Source organism: Sarcophilus harrisii, chromosome 4, assembly GCF_902635505.1.
Source record: "Sarcophilus harrisii chromosome 4, mSarHar1.11, whole genome shotgun sequence".
Taxonomy (NCBI): domain Eukaryota; kingdom Metazoa; phylum Chordata; class Mammalia; order Dasyuromorphia; family Dasyuridae; genus Sarcophilus; species Sarcophilus harrisii.
Genome location: NC_045429.1, coordinates 23,876,633 through 23,901,480, shown reverse-complemented (window position 1 = coordinate 23,901,480; position 24,848 = coordinate 23,876,633). Strand labels below are relative to the sequence as shown.

At 46.9% G+C, this 24,848-nt stretch overlaps 1 protein-coding gene across 1 annotated transcript in view; it reads left to right on the top strand.

Moving 5' to 3' along the window:
- The first annotated feature begins 1,178 nt into the window (after positions 1 to 1,178).
- Positions 1,179 to 24,848, top strand: part of GPX7 (glutathione peroxidase 7) — a 46,520-nt gene continuing 22,850 nt past the window's right edge. Inside the window, exon 1 of the mRNA XM_031969110.1 lies at positions 1,179 to 1,416. Within this exon, the coding sequence (XP_031824970.1) occupies positions 1,246 to 1,416 (171 nt within the window). The 5' untranslated portion in view covers positions 1,179 to 1,245. The remainder of the gene's footprint in view (positions 1,417 to 24,848) is intronic.

The following is a 24,848-nucleotide window of genomic DNA, read 5'->3' as shown; positions in this document are numbered from 1 at the left end:
CAGCTCTGAGGTTCCACATTCTATGTTCTAGTACTTCATGTTCTGAAGTATCTGCCAGCTCTGATGTTCCATATTCTAAAGTCCTGGAGATGTTTGGAAACTGAAGAAACTTAGCCCTGGAATTCTTTTCTAAGGTCCTTTCAAACTCTGACATTCATGTGGAAAAGAAAAAACTCACTATTGTAAACTGGCTCTGTGAAAAACCCAATTCGTGCACACAACCTTGTGGGAACTGCAAAGAGACCGGTAGGAGCAGCCACTACCTTGCAGTCAAAATAGCGGAGCGAATTAATTGATTGATTCTCCTAGACCCGAGGCTTCTTAGCCACAAGACCATAGGCCAGTTAGATCCGGCCTGGGGCTCTTAGGAAGCCCTTCAGAAGACAACTTCACTCTTGCTGGGAGGTTGCTTTGAGTTCTCACAGCTCTCATCATTACAACGCCAACTCCTTCGAATATTTCCACGATGGAAGTCTGAAAGGGACCCAGGGGTCCTCTTGTCCCAGACTTTCCTTTGCCAGTGGAGGGAGGGAACGGAAAACCAGAAAGGGAAAGTGCCCTACCCCGGACCCCACAGGGATAAGCGTCAGAGCCGTTTGTTGGGACTGAGTCCGGTTGTTCCACCACCAGACTCCTTTAGAGTAGACGAGGACCGAAGCCCCTAAGCCACGGCGCCTCGTGGATGGGCAGGGGAGGGGGCGGGGGCTGGCCGGGGCTCCGGCGTGGGGAGGCTCCACAGCTGGAATGGCTGCTTGTGAAGTGTCACGGAGGAAATCCCTTGGAAAGGGACCTAGAGGGACGTGGCAAGCCACCAGCCCCTGATCAGTGGCAGTACTCGGGCTTCGCGGCAGCGGGATGGACGCCTGGGAAAATTCAGGTTTACGGGATTAGAGCTTTGACATTTTTTCTCTTTGTAAACTGGGTCAAGTTAGCTCTCCCGTGTGAGCCTCAGTTTCCTCATTTGTACAGTGGGACGCGGCGGCACCTCCAAGTCTGCGATCAGCCTGGGGCTCTCGGCCCCGTCCCCCACCAGGCCCCGGCCAGCCCAAGCGGCTGCCCCGGGACCCGGACTTGGTGCTGGGGCCCCGCAGGCGGCCCGTTGCCCCGAGCGCTCGGGGGATGGAGGGGGGAGGGGGGCAGCGCCACGCAGCCCAGCCCGAGCCGCCGCCTCCTGCGCTCCTCCTCCTCCTCCCCGGCCCGGCCCGGCCCGCCATGCCTCCCTGCTACAGCGCCCCGAACTGAGCCATGCTCGGCCGCCGGCCTCCCTGCCGCCCCCTCCCCCTCGCCCCCCTCGCCGTCGTCGTCCTCTTCCTGGCCTCCCCCGCCACTCCGGGGCCCAAGGAGAGCGACTTCTACAACTTCAAGGTGGTCAATATTAGGGGCAAGTGGGTGTCCCTGGAGAAGTACCGCGGCTCGGTAAGTGCTCGGGGCACCGGAGCGTTCACCGAGCGCCCCCACCCCCCCCTCCCGCCCACTCCGAGCTGGCCCCGGCCCCCGGCTTCAGGCCCCAATCCGAGGGGCCCAGGCCCGCTCTGCGGCAGGGGCATGACTCCGTAGGACTCGGGCCGGCCCCAGGATCCAGACAGGATGGAGGGGGCTGGAGGAAGGCGGCGGGGCCGTTTGGAGGTGGCGGGGGAGGGGGAGGGGCGCGCCTCTCGAGCCGCTGGAATCCGGCTCGGATTTCCCCCCAAAGCGGTAGAGCTGCTCAGAGCCCTGGCCTCCTGAACTCCTCTCCGCTAACTGCCCGGCCCTCTCCCACCGGCCTCCCTTGGCCGGCCCGCAGCCTGGAGTCTACGTGGCACGCCCCCGCCCCGGGAAGGGACTCGGCCCCGTTCCCACCCCCGGAGTTTCCGAGGGGGTCAGAGGCAGAGGAGGGAAAGGGCCCACAAGCCTCTGCTCGCTCGGCCCCCCAGGCAGGGCTGGATGCTGTCCCCTCTCCCAACCTCGGGCTCTGCATCTGTCAAACGGAGGGGCTGCGGCGTCCCCCCTCTCCTGGGACAGTGCGGAGGGGACCCGTTTGGGCCGAGGCGGCAGCGTCCCGGTTAGTGGGCAGACCACCGGGCGGAAACCCAGGAGCCCGACTTCGGCAGAGTCCCAGCTGCTCCACCGGGTCCGGTCGTTTCCCGTCTCCCAGCCTAAAGTCCTCGTTTGTACAACAGGAAAAACCTCACTGAGCTGTCCTGGGGGCAGATAGACTCCCCTGGGGAGCCACTGGGGAGGCGTGAGGGGGCCTTCTCTGGCTCTCCCAGTGTTCCTGACACTCAGGGCTGCAGGGCCTCTCCAAGCCCAGCTGGTCAGCCCTGCTAGGGAACTCCCACACCCTGGAGAACAACTAGTCATCCAGCCTCTCCTTGAGGGCCTCCCATGAAGGGAAAGGCCCTGGAAGCATGAGGGGCCTGGGCCACATAGGGACAGCTCGCAGTGGAAGGAAGTCTGTCCCCATATCTGTCCCTCGCCAGCTCCCTTCGTGGCTCTGGGGCCCAGCGAACAAGTCCAGTCCCCCAGATATGGGAAAGGAAGGCCGGGCTTGGAGTCAGAAAGAACTTGGCCTTGAAATCCTGGCTTGGATGCTTAATAGGCTGTGTGACCTTCTAACCTGGTCTGGTTTAAATCAATCTAATTTGACAAACAATGTAAGCAGGCGCGCAGCTCGGTGCTGAATGTAGAAAGACAAAACTAATCGTTCCCTGCCCTCACCAAGCTTACATTCTGCTCAGCTCCTGGGATGTGGGGACAGAACATGTAGCCAGACCTTCAACTAGAATGAGCGGGGGCTTGGAGAGGGCCCGGTCAGTCACTGGACTGGGAGCTTGGCAGAAACCACCTGCCTTCAAGGAGCACGCGTGCACAAATAAATATGAAATATAAACAAAGTAAATACATATCATTGGGGAGTAGCAGATGAGATCAGGAGGAGCCTTGCATCAGACGCGGGGTGGAAAGACACAAGTCTAAGAATCTGAGTTCAGATCCCTTCTCTAACATTTCTCTGGGACTCAGGCAAAGCAAGTAACCTCCCTGGGTCTCCATCTGCCAAATGAAGGGGTTGTGTGGGGGGCCATCTGGGGCTTTTTAAAGAAGGGCTCAGCTTCCAGGAATAAGGAGGACAGTGGGAGATCACTTGTCCTTCCCTTAGTCACACACCACGTTGGGAGTATCACGTTCAGTTCTGAACACTATAGTTTTAGGATGTTGATAAGCTTAGGGAGTGGAGAAGTATCCTAAGTCTGTTATATTTAAGTAAAGTGAAGGAACGTGGTGTGCTTAGCTTGGGGGAAAAAAAAAAAAAGACTGGGAAATCATGATGCCTTTTTCCAGAGTTCCCAGGGAGGTTGTCTGGAGGAAGGGTTAGATGTGTTCTAAATAGCCCCAGAAAGCAGAACCTGAAAGCAGAAAGCCTGAGGCAGATAGAACTTCCAAACAGAACTGCCCCAAAGGGCATGTGCTGCCCTCTGCTCAACTCGTAATTCTAAATGGCCACCAAGGTCCCATCTAACTCTCAACTTTTGTGACTCTCTAAGAAGGAGTATTGAGGCCCCAGTGGACCCTGGATACCACCTCTCTCAGCCTTCTCAGGCTGACAGAGTTAGAAGCTGGGGTCCAGAAGGCGATGGACTTTGCTCAGGTCATACAGCAAATTGATGGCAGACTTGAACCTGGGCCAACCAGAATCTGGCTTGGAGGCCAGTGGTCCTTCCAAAATGCTGTGATAGGTTAGTTCAAGGCAACTTAAAACTGGTTTCCAACATCCTTACCAGATCAGTCCTACTTTTGCTACCGGATGGGGTCATCTTGCATCAGGCATCCCATCTTCCACCCCTGTTTCTCTGCAAGGGTTGTTTTCCCCACGCCTTGACTCCATTCCCTCCTCAGCTGGGTCTAGGCTGTGAGTTTCTGGAAGACAGACACTGTTTGGCTTTGAGATTTAGATTCTGAGGGCCCAGCATGGTACCTGACACAGAGTAGGTGCTTAAACAATACTTTTTCTCGCATTCATTCTTTCAAGTGCCTACTGTGTGCTAGGAAGCCCAGGAGGACAGTGAGCAGAGCAGCCACCATCTTGCCCAGCCATCTTGCCCAGCAGTTCCCACCTGGATGCTATAATCCCCTCCTGCCCGTTTAGGTTACTGTCCAGGAGGGCCCTGTGGTCACTGCCCTAGTCCTGGGCAGAAGCCGAAGGGGCAGAGTTGGTCTAGCACCCCACCTGTATTGTTCTCCTTTGCTCTCTCCCCCGTTTCAGAGGCTCAGAGCATCTCAAAGTTAGAAGAGACCCCAGTGATCATCGAGGGAAGCAGGAGAAGGAGGGAAGAAAGGATGCTGGTTTGGGATTCAGGGGACCTGGTTCAAATCTTGACTCTGCCATTATACTTCCTCTGTAACTTTGGCTAAATCCCTTCCTTCAGTGGACCTCAGTTTTTTCATCTGTAAATGAGAGGACTGGAATAGATGGCTTCTGGGCTTCCCTCCAGCTCCAGAACTAGGAACCTAGTCCAACCCCCGCTTTGCTAAAAATCCTCTCCATGACATCTCCAGTCAACTAACAAGCATTTATTAATTAATTAATAATTAAACTAACTATATGAGTGCCAGGCAGTGTGCTAGCACTGGTGATAGAAACAGCAAGAACGAAACAATCCCTGTTCTCAGAGTTACATTTTAATGGGCCAGACGAGGACATTTATAGCTACATGCAGAATAAATGTAGAGAGAATAAATACAGAGTTAGAAAGTAATTAAGTGCAAGATCATTTGGGAGGCAAAGCACTAAAAGTCCATCAACAAACATTTAGCTAAGTGCTGGGGAGGTAGAGAAAAACAACAACATAGCCCCTACAAGTTCACCTAATGGAAGGGATAGTAGGTAACTAGCTGGGTACATAGAAGATACAGTCAGTGTAAATGGAACTTAATCACAGAAGATAACCACTTTGAGTTGAGTTTTGTAGGAAGCTAAATGGGGAAAGTGATGGGGAAGAGCACTAACGGCATAGAGGGCAGCCAGTAAAAAGCTAAGGCTGGAAATGGAGTGTCCTGTGTGAGGAACAGCAAGGAAGTCAGTGTGATTGGATGGCAGAATACAGTAGAGGGGACATGTAAGGGTAAGGAAAATTTTAAATGCCAAACAGAGAGCTGTACATTTTGATCAGGGAGGTAATAGGGAGCCATGAGAGTTTGTTGAGTATGGAGGAGTGATTTTGGCAGCTTCTTGGAGGATGGATTTTAGGAGGGAGAGACTTGGAAACAGGAAATGGGTTGGAAGGCTATTAATAATAATAATTCAGGGAAGAGGAGATAAGGATCTGAGTTAAGGAGGTGGTTGTGGGAGTGGAGACAAGATGTATATGAGAGATGCTGTGAATATAGAAAGGAAAACACTGGGATTGGATCCAAAAGACTGACTGCAAGTAAGGAGATGATGATGGTGGTGAAGATGCAAGCCTGGGTGCCTGGGAAGATGGTGGTATCTTCAATAATAATAAAAAAGCTGGGAGAGAAAGATGGCAATTTGTGTTTTGAATATATTGAATTTGAGATGTCTATATAACATTCAGTTTGAGGAAAACCTTGGGTGAACATGGTCCCCAAGGATGGTTGTCAGCATCAAAAGGCTGTGGAAAAGCCTAGAGTGATAGGAACTGAGAAAAGGCCATGGAATCTGGCAGTTGAGGGATCATTGGTAATCTTGGAGAGGACATTTTCAGCTTGCAGGAGATGTAGAGGAGAGTGAGAGAAGAGGAAGTAGAGGAATCAAGTATAGACCCCTTTCTCCAAGAGTTTCACTTCTGAAGACAGTGATGATGATAAAATAGGCCAGGGCCAGTCTGTGCTGGGCTTTAAAACTAAACAGAGGAGCTTATATTTTATTCTCCAGTCACTAGACTACCTGATGAGAGTACCATGGTCAGATCTGCATGGGAGAGAATTTCTTTATCCACAGTGCATAGGATGTCCTGGAGGGGAGAGACCCGAGGCAGACAAAGCTGTGGCAAAAATCCAGGGGAGAGGTTCTGGGGACCTGAATTAACACGGTAGCTAAAGAAGAGTCTAGATGTGAGAGTGGAAGCTTGAAATGCAGCCCACCACGTGCTCCAAGAGAAGGACCCCAGGCCTCTTGAGGTGGCCTGTTCTATGTTTGGACAGTTCTGTTACGGAGTCTTACTTTACTCTTCTATTCCTCTACTTCCTGCCCAGCCTCCTTCATCTCCCTTATGTATTCTCCTAGGATTCACCTGATCATTTCAGTGTTTGAATTTGACAAGGGGATCCTAGGGGATAGAGAAAAGAATGAATATCTAAAAGTAAACTTTAAGACGTAACAGCATCTGGATCATGGAGATGATCTGGAAGATTAACAGAGCTTCCCAGTGCTTCTCTAATCATACTAGGTTTTTAAAAACTCTATTTAAGTGCTCCTCCTTCCAGATACTCAGTGATTAAAGATAACTCTCTGGGCTAAAGATGGTCATATTTTTGTCTTCTTGAGAACAGGTAGCTTTCAAATTCCAGTCCCAATCAAGGAGATGCATAAATTGGACATTGCAACTCATTGGGACTGGAAATGTAGAGCCTGTGAAACTTCCCAAGCCTTTATAATTGGAAATGGACCTCAGGACTCACTAAATCCAACTCATATCTAAAGCATCTGTAACATCCCCAAGTGGTCATCCAGCTTCTGCTTGAAGACCTTCAATAAGAAGGATCTTCACCTCACAGGGCCCGTTACAGTTTTGAAAGGTTTTCCTGTTATTAAATTTAAATTTAAATTTGATTCTTTGCAATTTCCACCCTCTGTTCCTGTTGTGCTTTTGAGACCACGCAGACTAAATCTCATCTATTCTCCTTTCATACACCAGCCCTTCAAATATTTGAAGAGAGCTATTATATTCCCCCTGAGCCTTCCCCGGGCTAAAGCCCCAATTCCTTCAAGTCATCCCAAAATGGCTGTAGGATCCTACCTATCCTTTCTCTGAACTCTTTGAAATCTGCTCTTCTATGATAAAATCCATGTACATGTCAACTCTACCCAGCTTTCCCCTTCAATTGTATCGCAAATTCTAAGATGAAATAGTCACTTCCCAACATCTCCCACATAGTCCCCATCATTTTTTCTCCTGCAACCAGTTCCCTCTTGTTGAGAATCGGAATTCGAATAGAATTTTCCTTTACTAATTTCTGTGCTTTTGAAGAATGAAATTATTAAAGTCAGGAAATTATTAACTTATTTGCTTTTGTAAAAAAAAAAAAAGAAAAAAAGAGCTCCAGTAGATGTCTAGGAAATGAAGTTGTACATCATATATTATATATATTATGCATTATTATGCATATATACATTATAATGCATTATATATTATTACATTATATATGTATAGCCATATCATGCCTTTATGCCAGATTTATGAACTGTTTCCCAAAGACCTCAGCTATTTTTTTCTGCTGGTGGTCCATAATATAGTCAACTGATCATAGAATCTCTCTTTCTCACTTTGTTGATCTCTCCCAAATATTTTCAACCATGTTTTTCTTTTCTATTCCTAGAGATAAGTACCTCTTCTTAATATATATATATGGATATACATATATGCATTCATGACATATTACTATATAATATTGCATCTTCTTAATATATGTTAGAAAAGGCTTCTTATTTATTCTGTTGGTTTTTAATAAGATATACCCATAGTCTAGTGATGGGTCCCATTTAGCCAAATCTCAATGATACTAGTGATCCTGATCATATGATACTAGTGATACTGATCATTTATGCTGCTTTGTGGCACTTTTGCATATAGATATTGGAGGCTCTTGCTGGCGCTTTTAAAAAAAAACTTAGAACTTGCGGCTGGTGTCTCTACTGCTATTCCTTTAGCTACTTGGCACTGATATCGATTTTGGTGGATGTGCTCTCCTTCCTCTGTCCTTTTCACCTTAAGCAGAATTCTAAGACTCCAGGCAAATAGATTTTTATCAGTCCTTGGTAGATCTACTTCATCCCTGACCAGGAGCCTGCCACTTTTGTGTTTTAAGCTGTGGTCCGGAATTCTAAATCTTTTTCTCAGAGACCAGATTTTGAACCACTTTTTATGTTTCGAAGATGACTTTTTCATCTGAAGCCCTTGCCTTCTATCAGAGCAGGAGTGATGAAGATACCACCTATCCTTCTAAAATCTTGTTTCTTGCCTGGGATTTCATCATTTTTAGCAATGTTTTCAAGGCTCCTTCTGAAAGTATCATTTGTGCCAGCAAAAATCACCAGACACGAAGGATAGTCCTCTGCTTTGACAAGCCTTCTAAAATTCTCTGTCGCATCATACCAAGGAAAGGGAGCAGACCTCTCTATTTTTGTGATTGAGTTTTGTGATTGCCTTTGTACCCCTCAACAGGAAGTCACTAGCCCCCCATTTCTCCTCTGACTGGTGGTAGCTGGGCTATTACATGGACGATGGTCTCCAGTTCAGAAGGTCCCGCTTTTTTTTCTCTTCAGGAAATGCCTCATACCTGTTACTGAACTCCAGTGTCCACTGGTTATTATTCTTCCCTTTCTGCACCCTACCCTCCAACCTCCTGACACAGATCAGGATACTTATCTACCTCTTCAAAGAGACAACAGTCACTTGGCCATGGTAGAAACAGAACTACCAGTCCCTGCAAATTACAACTTGTTCTCCATGCTTGCTGAAAGTGAGCTCCCCAGTTCTTGGTTTTTCTTATTGATAGATCCCCTGAAAGATTTAATTTTTTTTTGCAAAAACAAAAATCTTTGGGGGAATCTTTTGTATTAGCTTCATCTACTCTGTTTATAGCTCTTTTGTACCTCGTTATTTACATGCCATCTCTCCCATTAGAATGTGACTTTCTTGAGGATGGGGACTGTTTCTGTCTTTTTTTGGTATCCGTAACTCTCAGCACATGGCTTGGCATATTGTAAACAAGAAATGCTTGTTGACTGACTGTGTTCAGACTTTTTTACCTCTATAGCATGTTTCTGCCTTGTTACATCTTGAGCCTCCTCTTAACTTTCTTGCCTCATTTAACTAACTTGTCTTCCTTGTTTCTGTAAGCTACTTCTTTGGTCTTAGCTCTTCTCTTCCCTTTCAATTTCATCTTCAGCTTGAGTTCTCAGATTCGCAGAATCTCGGTGTCAGAAAGGACCTCAAAGGCCATTCGATCCAGCTCATACCTGCCCAAGTATCCCCTTTACACCACATGTGACAAATCATCCTTCAATGTTCACTTGACGACCTTCTGTGAGAAATTCACGATCTCCTGAGGCAGCCCACTTCACCGTCCACTCTCATTGATAGTTCCCTGATGTCTAACCTAGCTATGTCTCTACAGTGTATGCGGTTGTTCCTGAATTTGCCCACTGGTGCCAGGGAGAACACATCTGATCCATAGAAACCCTTCAGGTAGCTGAAGTCCTCTTCTACCACATTCCTTTTGAAACTCCTCTTCTCCAATCTAAACATTCTCAGTTCTTTCAGACATTCCTTGAAAGCATATTCTTGATTTTTCTGCCCACTCTGTGTGCCCTAACATACTACAACTTGTCAAATATGGTGTCTAGAACTGAACACGGTGCTCTGTAAGCAGTCTACTCTCTGGTCCTTCTCCTTTAAATTCCATTTATTTTGCTCTTTCTCAGATCTTGTTGCTTGAAGTTTTTTTTTTCCTTTAGCTCAAGGTCAGGTTCTTCCCAGTTTAAGGTCAAGTTCATTTCCTTCAGCTCTTCTCCTCTAGCTCTTATCCTTCTTCAACTCAAGCATCGTCATCTCAGCTTGAGTCGTACCTTCTTCTTATCCTCCTTTGACTTATCACGTCCTCCCAAATCTGCCTTTCCCCTTTTCACAATTCTCACTCAGCCACAAGACAGACTACCCGGGCATTTTGGCATCTGTCCTGTCACTGACCCTCTTCATCCCCCTAGGAACAATTACCTTTGGGCCATGGACTCCTGAGACCGTGCTCTAACTCCGCATCAGGACTCTGTCCCAAGGCTGAGCTGTTCCGATTGTTGAATGACTGACTGAGTGCAAACTCACCAAACTCTATCCAGCTCAAACTGGGCTCCACATTCCACCTGGCCACAGGAAACTAAGACCTGCCCAAGAATCTTGCTATCATCTGCCCAGGAACTAGACTAAACGTAATCCTGTTTCTTGCCCTCACTCCTGGATTTCTATGTCTTCCTCAGAAGATATACTGGCGCAGTAGAAAAGAGCACCGAATTTGCAATCAGAGAATGAAGGTGAAATTCTGCCTTCATGACTTGTTTGATCTTGGGCAAAGAACGTCACCTTTCTGGATCTCAGTTTTCCCATCTATTAAATGAGGTGATTGGACCCGATGGTTTTGAGGCCCCCTTTTAGCCTGAGATCCATGGTCTGATCCTGGGCACAGGAATCAAATCAGTATCCCAACTGCTTAGGGAAGGGGCAGGACAGAGAGTTTCCTAGACTCTCCTGATCATCCAGTGGTCCCCAGACCACAGCTCCTTTCTAGCTATCACTCCCTTAGAGGAATTGTTCCCCACTAATAGATGCTTAATGAGGGCAGGGACTGCCTTGATTTTGTCTCTGCCTTCCCAACATGTAGCTCAGAGCTCATAATAATCACTTAATGAATCCTCATCCATCCATCCATCCATTCATCTAGTCCCTCTTCCCTCCAAGTCTCCTTCTCTCTTTTCTTTCCTTCAGATCAAATCTTTCTTTTGTCCTCTCTCCTATAGAATCTTCTCCCACAAAAGCCAGAAGTGGGAAGCTCTTCTTCACATGGAGCTAAAAATCTGCTTTTCTCTAATTCTCCTCCCCTCCCCCTTGCTCCTAGTTCTGTTCTCTGGGGCCAAGCAGAATAAGTCAAATCCCTTTTCCACGTGACAGCCTTCCAGATACTTGCAAGCAATGACCATGCCCTTCCCCCATCCCCACCCCGTCCAGCCTTAAGACTTCTCCAGGCTAAACATCCCCCCATATTTTCATCTTATTCTGACATGGCAGAGTTTCTAGTCCCCAAACCATGCTGGTTGCCCTCTTCTAGACATTCCAGCTTATTAATGATCCCTTCGAAATTGCAGCTCTCAGAATTGTACACAATATGCCAAATGTGGTCTGACCAGGTCAGGGAATTGAAGGCCTATCAACTCCCTCACTCTAGATACTGTACTTCAATGAATGTAGCCGAAAATCCCCTAAGCTGCCTTGGCTGCTGTGTCTCATCGATGACTCATCTGGAGCTTGCAATCCAGGAAACCTTTAGGTCTTATTCGCATGAATTGCTTTCTAGCCATGTCTTCTCTCTACCCAGGCAGTTGCTTTCTTTAATTCAAGGATAAGATTTTATATTCACTCTGCCCTCTCAGAGTTGGACAGGACCTCCCTTGGACAACCAGTACCAAAACACTGTGTAGATAATTCTTGCCTTTCCCAGCATCTTCTGTCTCTTTGTTTATCTTTTAACTAGAGAATACTTCCAGTGACAAGGAATTCATGAACCGACCTGTCGAGAAGCTTTGATTAAATACCTGTGATGTGCCAGATCCCCTGCTAAGTGCTGGGAACAAAGACAAAAAACATTGTTCCTGCCCTCATAGAGCTTATTTTCTAATGGGGGAAACAACGTGAAGTAATTATGTTTATACAGCACATACGTTTGTATACATATATATTCTGTGAATATGTATATACCCACATGTATGTATGTCTACATACACTGTATCTAGATACATCAATGTAAGATATAGATCAATGTAAATGAAAGGGAATCTCAGAGAAGACACTAGCAATGGATGGGGGGAACTACCAAAGATTTCCTGTCAAAGGTGGACTTTAAGCTGAGTTTTAGAGGAAGTCAGGAAAGTGAAAAGACAGAGTTAAGGAGAGTGAGCATTGCTGAGAGACAAACAGTACAAAGGTACAGAGGCAGGAGACGTTGGGTCTTGTGGGCGTAATGTCAGTTAGATCAGTATGACCGGAGTGAAGTAGAATATTAAGAAAATTGGAAAGTGGGAGAAGATGTGCAGAGCTTTAAATGCCAAATAGACAAGTTGGCTTGGGAGCCACTGGAGTTTCTTGAGTAAGGAGAGAGGATTGACATGGTCACAGCTACAGTTTAGAAAATGACTCTGGCTGCTGAATTGAGGGGGGAAGGGCAGCAATTTGAAGCAGGTGGACAAATAATAAGGTTATTGTAATAGTCTGGTCATGAAGTGATGAAGACCTGACCTTAAATTGGTGGTTGCGTGAGTTGAGAGAAGAGAATATCTTTGAAGAACGTGAAAATAGAAATGCTAAAACCTGGAAACAGGTTGACTGTGTGAATTGAGTATAAGGGGGGAGTTAAGGGTAACACTGAGGTGACTGGATGACTGGTGGTGCCACAGATAGTAACGGGGAAGTTGAGAAGGGGGAAGGGTATTGGGGAAAAGATAATGAATTCTGTTTTAGATGTATTGGATTTCTGACATCCAGAAATGTATCTAGTTGGAGATTTTGGAAACAAAAACACTATTGTTGGTGTGGGGTTATAGCATAGGAGACAGACTAGGATGAAATATTAATTTAAATAAAAATAAATTAAAATTTTAAAAGCTGGTATTTGCACAGAGATGATAATTGAGCCTATGGGACTTGATGAGATCACCCAGAGAGATAATATGGTGGGAGAAGAGAAAATGGCCTAAGACAAATCCATGGATTAACCCATGGTTAGTGGGCATGACCTGCCCAGAGATCTGGCGAGGAAGCTGAGGAATGAGCAGTCTGTCAAGTAGAAGAGCTAGCCCTGATGCAGACAGTTTTCATAAGTAGCACATCTGAGAAAGTGAGGAGGAATATGGGATGATAACTTGTGGGGATGGTTGGATCATGTTAGAGTTTCTTAAAGCTAGGGGCAGCAGGGTGAAGGAGATACATGGACAAATTGAACAAGGAGAGATAGAAGATAAGTGAGAGAGTGAGGGTGAGGAAAAGGACCATCCTCTGGAGAAGATGGAATGGAACAGGATCATCTGTGCATGAAGAGGAATTTGCCTTGGCCAAGAGAAGGGCCGCCTCCTCCTGAGAGAAAAGGTGGAAGAAAGAGTAAATGGCAGAAGGATCTAAGTGATGTGAGATGAGGAGGAGGGGAAAGGGGGGAATTCTCAAGAACAGGCCCCAATTTTTTGAATTTTAATCTTTAGTTGAGATACTGACTCACTGGAGCCCAAGGCTAAATCTGAAGATGGTGAAATCAAATGGGGATAAATGGAAAGTCTTATGCTTGGGTTTAAAATTTTTATTTTACACATACAAGAGGAGGGAGGTATTGTTAGACAACTTTAAAAAAAAAAGATTTAGGGTTTTAGTGGACTACAAGCTCAAAATGAATCAGCAACATGGCGTATGTGTATGTCTATATATATATATATACATATATATGTATGTGTATGTGTGTATATATGTCTATATGTGTGTACATAGGTGTATGTGTGCATATGCATGTGTATGTATGTACATATGTTTGTATATTCTCAGCAGCATTGAGTAAGGAAGCAATGGCCCTTCTACTTCCTGTCTCATGTCTCATGTGGAACGTTGGGTTGGGTTCTGAGCATCAGATCTCGGGCTGGGTATTGATAAGGTAGAAAGTGTCCCGAAGAGAGTGGAGAAGGCCTTTGGGAGCTCTCAGATGTGGAACAGGTAAAAAAAATGGGCCCATGGGGTTTGGAGAGGGCCCATTCTCCAGGCCCAGGCCCTGGGAAGCCCGGGTCCGGCCCAGGATTCCGCGTGCCCTCTTTTGCTTCAGAAGGGGTCCAGTTCCTGGGAACATTTTGGGACCAGTCATTGGGGGGGAGGGGAGAGAAGGAGAGAGCGGTCCCAGAGAGCCAGTGTGGCTCCAGCCAGAACAGACCCCTTCCCTTGTGCTTTTGACAGGATTCTTCCACTGGGAAGGAGGGAAGGCAGTGACTGTAGCCTGGAGCAAAGCCTCTGGTAAAGATCTCGGGCTGTTCTGGGGAAATACAGCCACGTGTGCTGTGTTCTTGGAGAGCAGAACCAGTAGCAATGGGGGAGGGGAGGGAAGAAGAAGCAGGTTTAGCTCCCGGGGAGGACAAGCCTTCCCAGTGAGGAGCCCGGGACCCGGCCCCTCCCCCTCCGTGGAGGTCTTCGAGCGGCTTCTCTGGCTCCGGGAGACCGCTTTGGGGTGTGGGTTGGGTTTCATGGCCATGGAGAGCCTGTCCAACTTGGAAATTCTGTGAATGGCTTTCACTCAGAGAGGCTTCTTTCTCCCCATTCAGCTCCGTGCTGGGCTCCCACTCTTTCCCAGCCCCCCCCCCCCCTTACTTTGAGCATCCTGGTCTTCCTGTTTCTCAGCCTCTTCGGCTCCCATGGCCTCGGTCTGCCCAGGATCATTCTCACCTTAGACAGCCTCCCCGCCCCCACCCCATCCCCACCCCCCCAGCTCCTCGGAGTGCGCTCCAGGTGCCAGAATTTTCCACTTGGAGCCGGGGTCCCTGGAGGGGGGGCGGCGAGCCCCCAGCAGCTGCTCCCCTCGGGTCCCATGCAGGCGCATCTCCGACACCTCCTTTCCCTCCCAGCCCCCCAAAAGGAGGGGGGAGGGCGTTCGCAGGACTCCGAGGAGAGCCAGCGAAGCCGTGCTCTGCCTAACATCTCTATTCCTTGTTGGAACAGGAAAATAAACAGCATGTTAATGAAATCTGCAGATGTTGCTAAGTTGGGAATAGTTACAGACATCCCTGAGGATAGAACAGGAATGCAAATGGACCTTGAGAGGTTAGTCCCAGGCAGAGCGAGCTTTCTTAGCTGCAGATGGAGCAGAAAGGACCAGCCCTGGGAGACCAGAGCCCGGGTCCTGCTCCCCACGCTGCCTCGGGCTCGGCCTGGGGACGTGGGCAAATCACCTGCCTCTCCCTGGCATCTTCTGTAGAAAGACCGACAGGATGGGTGGATGGTGGGTAAACAGAAAGACAGACACAAAGATAGATACGTAGATATACAGAAAGACACAAAGATACATGGACACAGATAAATAGAAAGACAGACACAATGGTAGGTACATAGATAGACAGACACAGACACAGATAAAGAGAAAGACACAAAGACAGATAGATAGATAGACATAGAAAAATAGAAAGACACACATAAAGACAGATACATAGAAGCAGACAGATAAATAGAAAGACACAAAGACAGATAGATGCATAGATAGACAAATAAATAGAAAGACATATAGATAGACACAGACAGATAAATAGACATAAAGCTTCATAGATACATAGACAGATAAATAGAAAGACATAATGATAGATAGAAAGACAGGCACAATATAGATAGATAGGTAGGTAGACACAAATATAGATTCATAGATACATAGGTAGAGAAATAGAAGACACAATAATGATAGAAAGACAGACACAAAGATAGATACATAGACACAGATAAATAGAAAGATACAATGATAGAAGACACAAAGATAGATACATAGATAGATACAGATAAATAGAAAGACACAAAGATGGATACATAGATAGACATAAATAGAAAGACAAACACAAAGATAGATACATAGATATATAGACACAGATAAACAGAAAGACACAATGATAGATTGATAGAAAGATAGACACAAAGATAGGTAGAGACGTGGATACATAGACACAGATAAGCAGAAAGACAATGATAGATCAGTAGCTAGAAAGACAGACACAATGGTAGATAGATAGACACAGACATAAATAGAAAGACAACACAAAGATAGGCAGATCTATTTTTCAGAAGAAAATTACAGAACTAGAGCTAGAAGGAGATTTAATGATTAATAAAACTCCATAATTTTACAGATAAAGAAACTGAGATTCAGAATGACTGACTTGCTCATGATTGGTCACATATAAGTTAATAAGTGTCAAAAACAGCCTTTGAAGCAGATAAATAGAAAGACAGAAACAAAGATCAATAGATACATAGATAGACAGACAGACAGATAAATAGAAAGACAGATACATAGATAGAGGTAGATAAATAAAAAAGACAGACACAAAGATAGATACATAGAATCACAGAGAAACAGAAAGATAGATAGACACAGACATAAGCAGAGAGATGGATGGGTGGATGAAGATCAATGAATCAATAGAACATTTAATAAGTGATTACCTTGTGCTAAGTCCTGGGGCTACAAATACAAGCAAGCAAGACAATCCTTGTCCTCAAGAAGCTTGCATTTTAGTGAGAAAAAAAAAACAACAAAAAGGAGAGCTGGAAAATAAGGAGAGGAAGGAAAAATATCTATGGCAGTTGAAGAAGGAATCTAGGGAGTCCAGAGCAAGTGATATGAACTTGGCTGAGGTTCTTCCTAACATGGTTGTTCTTGAAGAGAATCGTCAATCAGGAGAGGAGAGGCTCCAAGGACCCTGTCTTAGCTTGCCCTCAGGGTCAGTGAGGGAGGTGAGGAAGAGAAGGAGAAGTCTAGAGAAAGCAAGTCCAGGAGTATTGACTCTCAGCAGAGAAGTATCAGACCTGAGATTTAGAAGACCTTGCTTCAAATGCTGCTTTTGACACTTATTAATTTATATGTGACCAACCATGAGCAAGTTAGTTATTCTGAACCTCAGTTTCTTTATCTGTAAAATTATGGAGTTTTGTTAGATAGTCATTAAATCTCCTTCTAATTCAAGTTCTGTAATCCTCTTCTGAAAACGAGGGCAGAGAGAGATGGACTACATGTTATTAAAAAAAAAAAAAAAAAAAAACAGAGCTGGAAGATGCTTTAGAAAAGAAGGGAACAAAGATTTATTTAGCACTGACTTTGTGCCAGACATTGTGCTAAGTGCTTTACATTATCATCCCATTTGCTCCTCACAATAACCCTTGGAGGTAAGATATTATTATAATCCACATTTTCCAGTTGAGGAAACTGAGGCAGACAGAGCTAAATGATGCACAAGGTCACACAGTGAGTTTCTGAAGCAGGACTTGAAGGAAGGTCCTCCTGACCCAAGGACTAGCGTTCTCTTCATCTAGCTGCCCCATCCACTATGCTGCTCTACTTCTAAATGTGGTGTGGAGTTTAATTTGGCATTTGATCTTATGTTGCCTTGTGTCTTCTCTTGTAGTGATATTGCTATTTAACCTCTCCTGTGTGAAGGCCTTGTCTCTGACCAGATTGGAGGCTCTTTTGAGTCAGGAGGCATGTCATTTCTGTTTATCTGTCTCCTTCCTCACCCACCTCTATGTATAGAAGAGGCGCTCACTCCATAAATTATGAATGAAGGCAGCATCTGAGAGGCTGTTTCCCTGTGAAGGGACAGAGTCCCATTCTTTTCCCCTCCATCTGTTCAGGATCCATCCACCCTGAGTATTAAAATGCCAGCTGTGCCTCCAAGTTGCTTCCTTTTGGACACGTTTATCCTCTGTAAGCACTACAGCTCACAAACAGGGAGGTCACGGGCCTGTCCCCAAGGGGTTTACAATCTAATAGCAGAGAAAGACATCATTGTGCTAGGGGAGAGTAAGAGACAAGCGTGAAGAGGGTTGAGATGGTGAAATCGGGATTGGGTGAAGAGAGAATCAAAGACTCCATGAAGAAAGCTGCATCTGAATTGGGTAGTGAACTCTTTGAAATCTACTTTACAGTTTTCTTTTTCTCCTTTATGACATTGAGAGAAAGCATCAAGTTTGGTGTCCCAGAACCGGATTCAAATCCCAGGGCATGCTACTTTGATGTGTGACTTGTTAGGTGTGTGGGAAATCTACTTTCTCTCCCTAGGCCTCAGTTTCCTGATCTGTCAAATACAGTATGACTAGATGACAATGGAGGTCCCGCCAAGCTCAAAAACAAAGATTCTTTGCCCTAAGTCCCCATCAATTTGTCTCTTTCTTGACCACTTTGTCTATAGACCTTTCTGCAACTTCTCCTACTCACATTGACGCCCTTGAGCAAAAATAAGTTAAGTTTCATTGCTCAGTGTCATAGGATGCAGGACTGGAAGAGATCTTCACTGCCATCTTGTCCAGTTCCATTTTACAGATGACTAAACTGAAGTCCCCAAAAGGGAAGGTTACAACAGTAGCAAAATAGTCATGTTGGCCTTGTACCCAAGGCCACTAACTCCAAAGCCTGTGTACTTTCTTCTACGCCATAGTTTCATGATTAGAATATAAGCTTCTTGAGGGCAGGAACTGTAGCTTCCCCTTTTTCCTTATTTTCCACAGTCTCAAGGACAAGCTGGGCCCAGAGTGGTCATCCAATGAAGACTTAGAGAAACACAAAATATTTTCAGAGAAATAGTTGCTGAGAAATCAAAATATTTTCCCCTGAAAAATAAGATGTTTCAGATAGTCACATATCACAGTGATTAGAGAGTGCTGGGCCTGGAATCAAGAAGACTTCAGACACTTAGTGTATAACCTTTGGCAAGTCACTTTACCCTCAGCCTCATTTTCCTCATCTGTAAAACGATAATTTTTTTCCCAGTTCAAGATAAATGATACAATGAATCTATAAATTCAGAGGAAGGAGAAGTCAGTAAAGGCAGAGGGAAGGGGATCTAGGAAGGCTTCATGTAGGAGGTGCTTTATGAATCATTCCTTGACAGATAAGCAGGATTTGAATGGGTAGAGAGGAGAAAGCAGTTGTGGGTCTCCCACTATAGCTTGGGGGTTAACAGGAAATTAACAGTTTGAGTAAGAATCAGCCCACCAAGTAGAGGGATGGGAGAGGGTATGATCCCAGCATCTCTTCCCACTCCCAAGAGCAAAAGAAAGATTATTCCGTTGTTCCAGAAATCCACCAAGTTAATGGATGTTTTGGGTTAGACAGGAGACGATGACCAGAGTCTAAAAGCATCCCGTCTCAAGGTAGAGGGTGATGGGACATTTACAAAGGGTAAGGCACAGATAGTCGTGATTGGAGAGTTGTCCCGGGTAAAGAATCAGCACTAGGCAGGCTCTTTCCATGTTTTCAGCATGATCCCCAAGCTTCCCTCCTCATCCAAATGATAATCTTTGAGTTGTATATTCCTCCCCCAAGCTCAAGGCATATTGGGGTTTTATTGGTGGAAGGTTTTGTTGTTGTTGTTTTAATCAGCATCAGGATGTAAGTTCTTGTTTCTTCCTTGGGGCCAACCAGGTAAGAGTTCCATCCATTGTTTTTATGAATCCAAGATGACAAATTCTTCTTGCCCATCGGTGATTCATGGGACGCCGCCAAGAACTTGATGGATGCACGTCAGGATAGAGAAGAACCTTTCGCAGCAAAGTCTGCTGGGAAGTGGGAAAGCAGGCAAGCTAATCTTGGTTACTTGGCCATGAGGTCATTAGCCATTGACTGTGGAGGACCTAGGTCATCCTAGTCCATGAGTTGTGTGAAGGGTCCATCAATATGCAGGCTTCAGGTAGCTACTCACAAGATCTCCCGAGGGGTGTAACGTCCATTGGCTCCCTCATCAATGTGTCCCCTCATTGTCCTGGGTGACATCCAACACCCCAAAGCCTCTGGGACTGAGGCAACTGGGACACAACTCAATGAGGAAGGATTGTGGCTTTCCTATGGCCTGCCATGAGAAAGCAATATTTCTGACAAGTGATGTGAAAGTGAAAGCCGCCATCATGATAATACCTACTTGTTTCTCTGTCTTTACTGACCCTCTGACTCTGGACCATTATTTACACCTCTTGTCTTGCCCTGGGACTGTATTACCCCGTGATCTCTGATGTGGATCACCTGGAGGAAAAAAGAAATTGTTTGAAAGCTCAGGATTTGGGACTATTTGGCATTTCGTACTCAGAATGGAGCTCTCTGCCTCCCAAGGCAGCCTGTCCCATTTTTTGGATGGCCCTTGTGGAAGGAATTTTTCCCTTATATTGATCCTAATTCTGCCTCTGTACAACTTTCATTCTCTCTTGGCTCACAACTTGGATGAGGCTCTCCTGCCTTGAGGATTCATTCTCTGGGCCCTGGCTAATTAGTCTCTAATCACCCATATTTGACTAGATCGATGTCATGCCCAAACTAAAACAAGTTACCTTAGGTTGGGGGGGATAGAACCACTTGCCCTCCACCAGCTCTTTATCTAGGGGTTCCAGGGAAATCGATCTTTCCGCACTAGCTGGCGCAGACCTCCGAAGAACTGGCGAGGCTCCGGGGGAGATTTTTGTAGCCTTGTAGGAAGCAGAGAGTGGTTCCGGAAGCGGGTGGAGACAGCTGCCCTGCCTCCCAGACGCACAATGAGTCCCCCAGATCTTTTTACCGGGTGAGCAGAGGACCTCCCAGTCTTTCTGGCCCAGTTGAAGCTGTTTATAGATCTCCATCCCTGGGGACGCCCCACAGCTGGGGCCAAGGTGGCCTTTCTTATATCCCGGCTGGCAAAGCAGGCTGCCCAGTGGGCCAACCCCAAGCTCATGGGAAAAAGCCCCTGATTGGCCCATGTGCTGAGGCTCCCCAAGGAGCCCAAGGCAATTCTTGACCCCTCCCATCTATCCAAAATTGGCAACTACCAGATTTTCTGGCTCATACGATGTAGGCACTTCCAGCTCCTTCTGGACCCTCAATCAGGACTTGTCCTGGAATACTCATTCCCTGGAAGATGGGTTTTTGAAAGGCTTGGCCCTGCCCGTCGACACTGTACGATCCCAGGGCAGGTAGCCACAAACCTACCCATGCTCAGCTGGCAATGTGGCCGCATCCTATCCTGTCTTTGGTCATGGCCAAGCTATGAGGATTCCGCCTGTGTTCCCTTGGCTCACCTTCTGAGAATTCCATGTGCTCCGCAGGGGAGACGGCCCAACTCCTGCCACCCAGGCTCGAGCACTGCTCCAGTCCAAGGCTCACCCTGCCTCCCTGTTCTCAGCACGCTCCAAGCTTCTCCTAAATGTCTCTTCCCTTGGTCATCAGAGGCAGGATGGGGCAGTGGAAAAAAAAAACTGGTTCTGTAGTAGAGAACCTGGGTCATATTCTACTACTTGAATCCCTTCACCTCCCTGGGCCCATTTCCTCAAGTGTAAAATGAGGGTCTTTGTCTAGAAGATCTCAGAGGTCCCTTCCTGCTCTAGATCTAGGATTCTATGCTGATATTCCTTACCATGGAAATTCAGCTTCCAAACCACTGGATTTTGGAAGCCAAAAAAGCTAGTGTGACCTTGGACTGCATTAAGAGAGGCAGGGTTTCCAGGAATAAGGAGGAGAAAGTCCTACTGTCTGGGTTGCTGACTAAGATTCTAACTTGATCTGCTCTGGTGGAAGGCGATTTCTCACCAGGAGTCCCCCACGTCAGTAACATCACAGGCCTGGGACCCCCACTTCCTCCTCCTTCTCTTTCTTCTCCCCTTGCTGGAGTCTCTCCATTAGACCCAGTTTGGTTCCGTTCTGGGCACCAGAGTTTAGGAGAGCCATCAACGAGCTGCTAACTGTTCAGAACAGAATGACTTGATGGTGAAGAGTCCCTGAGGTTTTGCCAGTCAGGAGCTTGTGAAGGTGCTGGGGGATGTTTAGCCCAGAGAAGAAGACGCTGGAGGCGGGGGAAGGGAGAACAACACATTATCGATGACACAAGTATTTGAAGGACTGTCTGTCATATTAAAACAGAATTAGCCTTGCTCTGCTTGGCCCCAGGGAACAAAACCAGACGTAATGTGCAGGGGGGAGGGGAGAGTGGCAACGAGGCTAATTCAGATTTAATAGAAGGAGAGACTAATTGACAAGGAGAGCTGTTCCAGAGTGGGGCGGATGGCCTCTGGGTGCAGGAAGCTCCCCTCGCCGAGACCTGTGGTCCCAGGCCAGTTGATCATGATTGTGCATGTTGGGTTGGAGAAGGAGTCTTGGGGGGGGAGGTGATGGCATTGGACCCCATGTCCTTGAAGACTCTGCCTCTGTGAATTTCCAGCCAATCCCGGAGTCTAATAACCCAACCCGTTCAGTCCCCCTAGGACGCCCTCTCCGCCAACCATGATTTCCATCCCCAGTTCCTCCCTGTTCTCCCCTGACACCCTGCAGTCCCTGGGCGAATCAGACTGCAGTTTACAGCGTGCCTTGCGGCCAGCCAAAGGTTTATACAAACGGGAGGCCAACTGCCATCTCACCCCGTCAGCCTTAGGTGTTAGGGATCGGGTCTGGCTGCTTTCCTGAACCGTATGTACCAATAAATCTTCCTAGAAACAGCCAGGTTATTGTGGCTGAGGCAGAACGCTGCCAGGCCGGCCTCTCGGGGGGAGGGATGCACAACGTTGCCAGGAAAGGCTCGGGAGCTGGTTGGAGGTTGACCCTCCTTCAGATACAGGAGCGGTGCCAGCTTGGAGCCGAGACAACTGGGCTTGGGTGGAGGCATCCTTGGCCCGCTGCTCCAGGAGCAGATCTGGTGGGTCCGCCTGGAGCTGAGGGGCTGCTTGGTGGCGGGGGAAGCTGCGGGAGGCTCCTCAGAGCTCGGGCTTGGTGTCCTCGACAGCCCACTGGCCCCAGGGTGGTGATGTTCCAGAAGGTTGAAGGCAGTCAAATTGTCTCTGCTCAAAAAGAGCAGCTGGAGCAATCTGCTGCTGGTGGGCAGGATGGGCCGTTGGGGTCCTGCCTCCATCTCTGGGTGTCCATTCTTCAATCTACCTATCTTTAGATGGACGGTATTGTCCCTCTCGACAGAATATAAGCTCCTTGAGGACAGGAGTGTTTTAGTTTTGTCTTTGTACTCCCCACCTACCACAAAACCTGGCAAATAGTAGGCACTTAATAAATGCTTGTGGACGAGTGGTCAACGTGGATGACGTTGGAGTGCTCAATGTTCATTGGCTGCTTGCCGTAACGGTGCCCTTGCCCATGAGTAGCTCCTTGTCTCGCAGAGTCTAGTTTTTCTCCCCAAAGATCAGTTTGTGTGGGACTTATGGGAGGAGGCGATAGGTGTACAGAGGTAGTGACCCTGGAGCCTCAACATTTACTATGAGTTGCTCATTAGGGTCCAGGTAGATTAGGACAGGGGCCAAGATGAGACAGGAGGCAGTTCTGCTGGAGACATGAAGATCTGGCTTCAGGTCCAGCCTTGGCGAGCCTTGGGACCTGGGGACTTCTCGGGGGCTTCATTTCCTCACCTCTAAATGAGGGGTCTGGACTCAGCGACTTCTTGGGTCTTTTCCCACTCCCTCCAATTATAAGTGCACAGAAAATCCCCTCCCCTTTGGCATCCCACAGAATGCCTTAGGACATTTCACCGGTGGGCCACAAACTTTCAGAGTTGGGAGTTTAGGGGTAAAGTAATGGCAATGCTCTGAAAAGCCATGGTGTCCACGGAGCTGGCATTCATGTGGGAGTCCTGACCTCCCCCCTCCCCTCCCTCCCGTGGATCTGCTCATCCTCCCCAAGGAAATGTATTTTCCTTCTCTCCATCCGGCCCATCTCCAGATTGGCTTCCCATCAGCACTGGCAGCTGTGCTGGGGGATGGCCCAGACCAATTTGTTGAGCTAGGTGGGGTCCTGGGAGTAGATTTAACAGTAACAAAGTTTTATTATGTGTCTTCTATCTGTTAAAAAAAAAAAAAAGGAAGATGAAGAACTTCCTGACCCTTGTCTTCAAGAAACTTGTATTTTGTGGGGGGAGAGGAAAAAAAATACACAAATACAGCACAGGGCACATTGTGATGAGGAAAAGGGAGCTTGCACAAGGGTTTCTAGAAACATTTGAGAAGGGAGAGGAAACTATTCCCCCTTTGGGCCATCAGATCCCAAGAGTCATTTCCCCCAAGGCAGCCCGTGGCACCTTGAGATGAGCTGAGGTTGGCTTTGACATTGAGCCTGCTGGTCCATCCCCTCCATGGCTTCTGCTTCTGCCCCTTGGGGCCAAACAATAAGGCTTCCTACACAGCAGCACTTGCAGTACTTGCAGATGACTACTATGTTCCCTCTGAGCCATCTCTCCCCCAGACTAATACAGTTGCTTTAGCCAATTATGATGAAGGTGGAGGGGGAGTCAGCACTAGATCCACAACCAGTGGGTTTTTGTGTGTGTCAGAGGCAAGCTTCCCAAAAGAAACCAAGCACAAAGAGCATGAAAAACAATCTCAAAATAACTTAAAAAGTTAAATTGGGATAGGGAGACAAAGCCCCCGGGACTCCTGAATACAGATCCGGGAGCACATGAGGCAATTCTAGTGGCGACAAGGATGGATAGAGCTCATCTCGGGCTCTTCAGCTGAGTCACGGTCACTTCCTAGTGTAATGTAAGATTCTTGCTGGCTATATACTCATCAGTAATTTCTACAGATCTTGAAGAACTATAAATGCTGTCAGTGCCTTATCAATTTTGACACCGTAGGAAAACACTCCAATCATTCCACCCAAATTACAGCTTCAGTTTCACATATGGTGTTCAGGGTACTAATGGGGATAGAATTGTAACTTCATAGAGTAAGGGGCAAGGACAACTTGCAAGGGCAACAAACAGTTCTGTCATTGTCCGAGATAAGGAGTGAGTTTGTTTGTAATTGGGGCATAAGACAAGATTTTCTTGTCCCACTCAATCTAGACTGAAGCTGCCAAAGTGTGTCAGGAATTTGTAAGAGAAGGAAGGGAGAGTGGATCAACAGCTTGACAGTTATGAAGATGGTTGTTCTGACTGAGAATAAGGTAGAAAAATATAGTACAAAGGAATTAAAGGCAGAGCATGAGAAGAAAGCATTAATGAAATGCTCCCCCCTCCAAAGATCATTGTTACATTTTAAAAGTGCACAAAAGAGAATGGAAGGAAGCACAGATCAGCAGGACAGTTTTGAAAGTTAAGTGTAAAATCTGGTGGACTTGGCTCTTTTCAACAATGAGGTTGATTCCAATAGACTTGTGATGGAGAGAGCAATCTATACCCAGAGAGAGGACTGAAT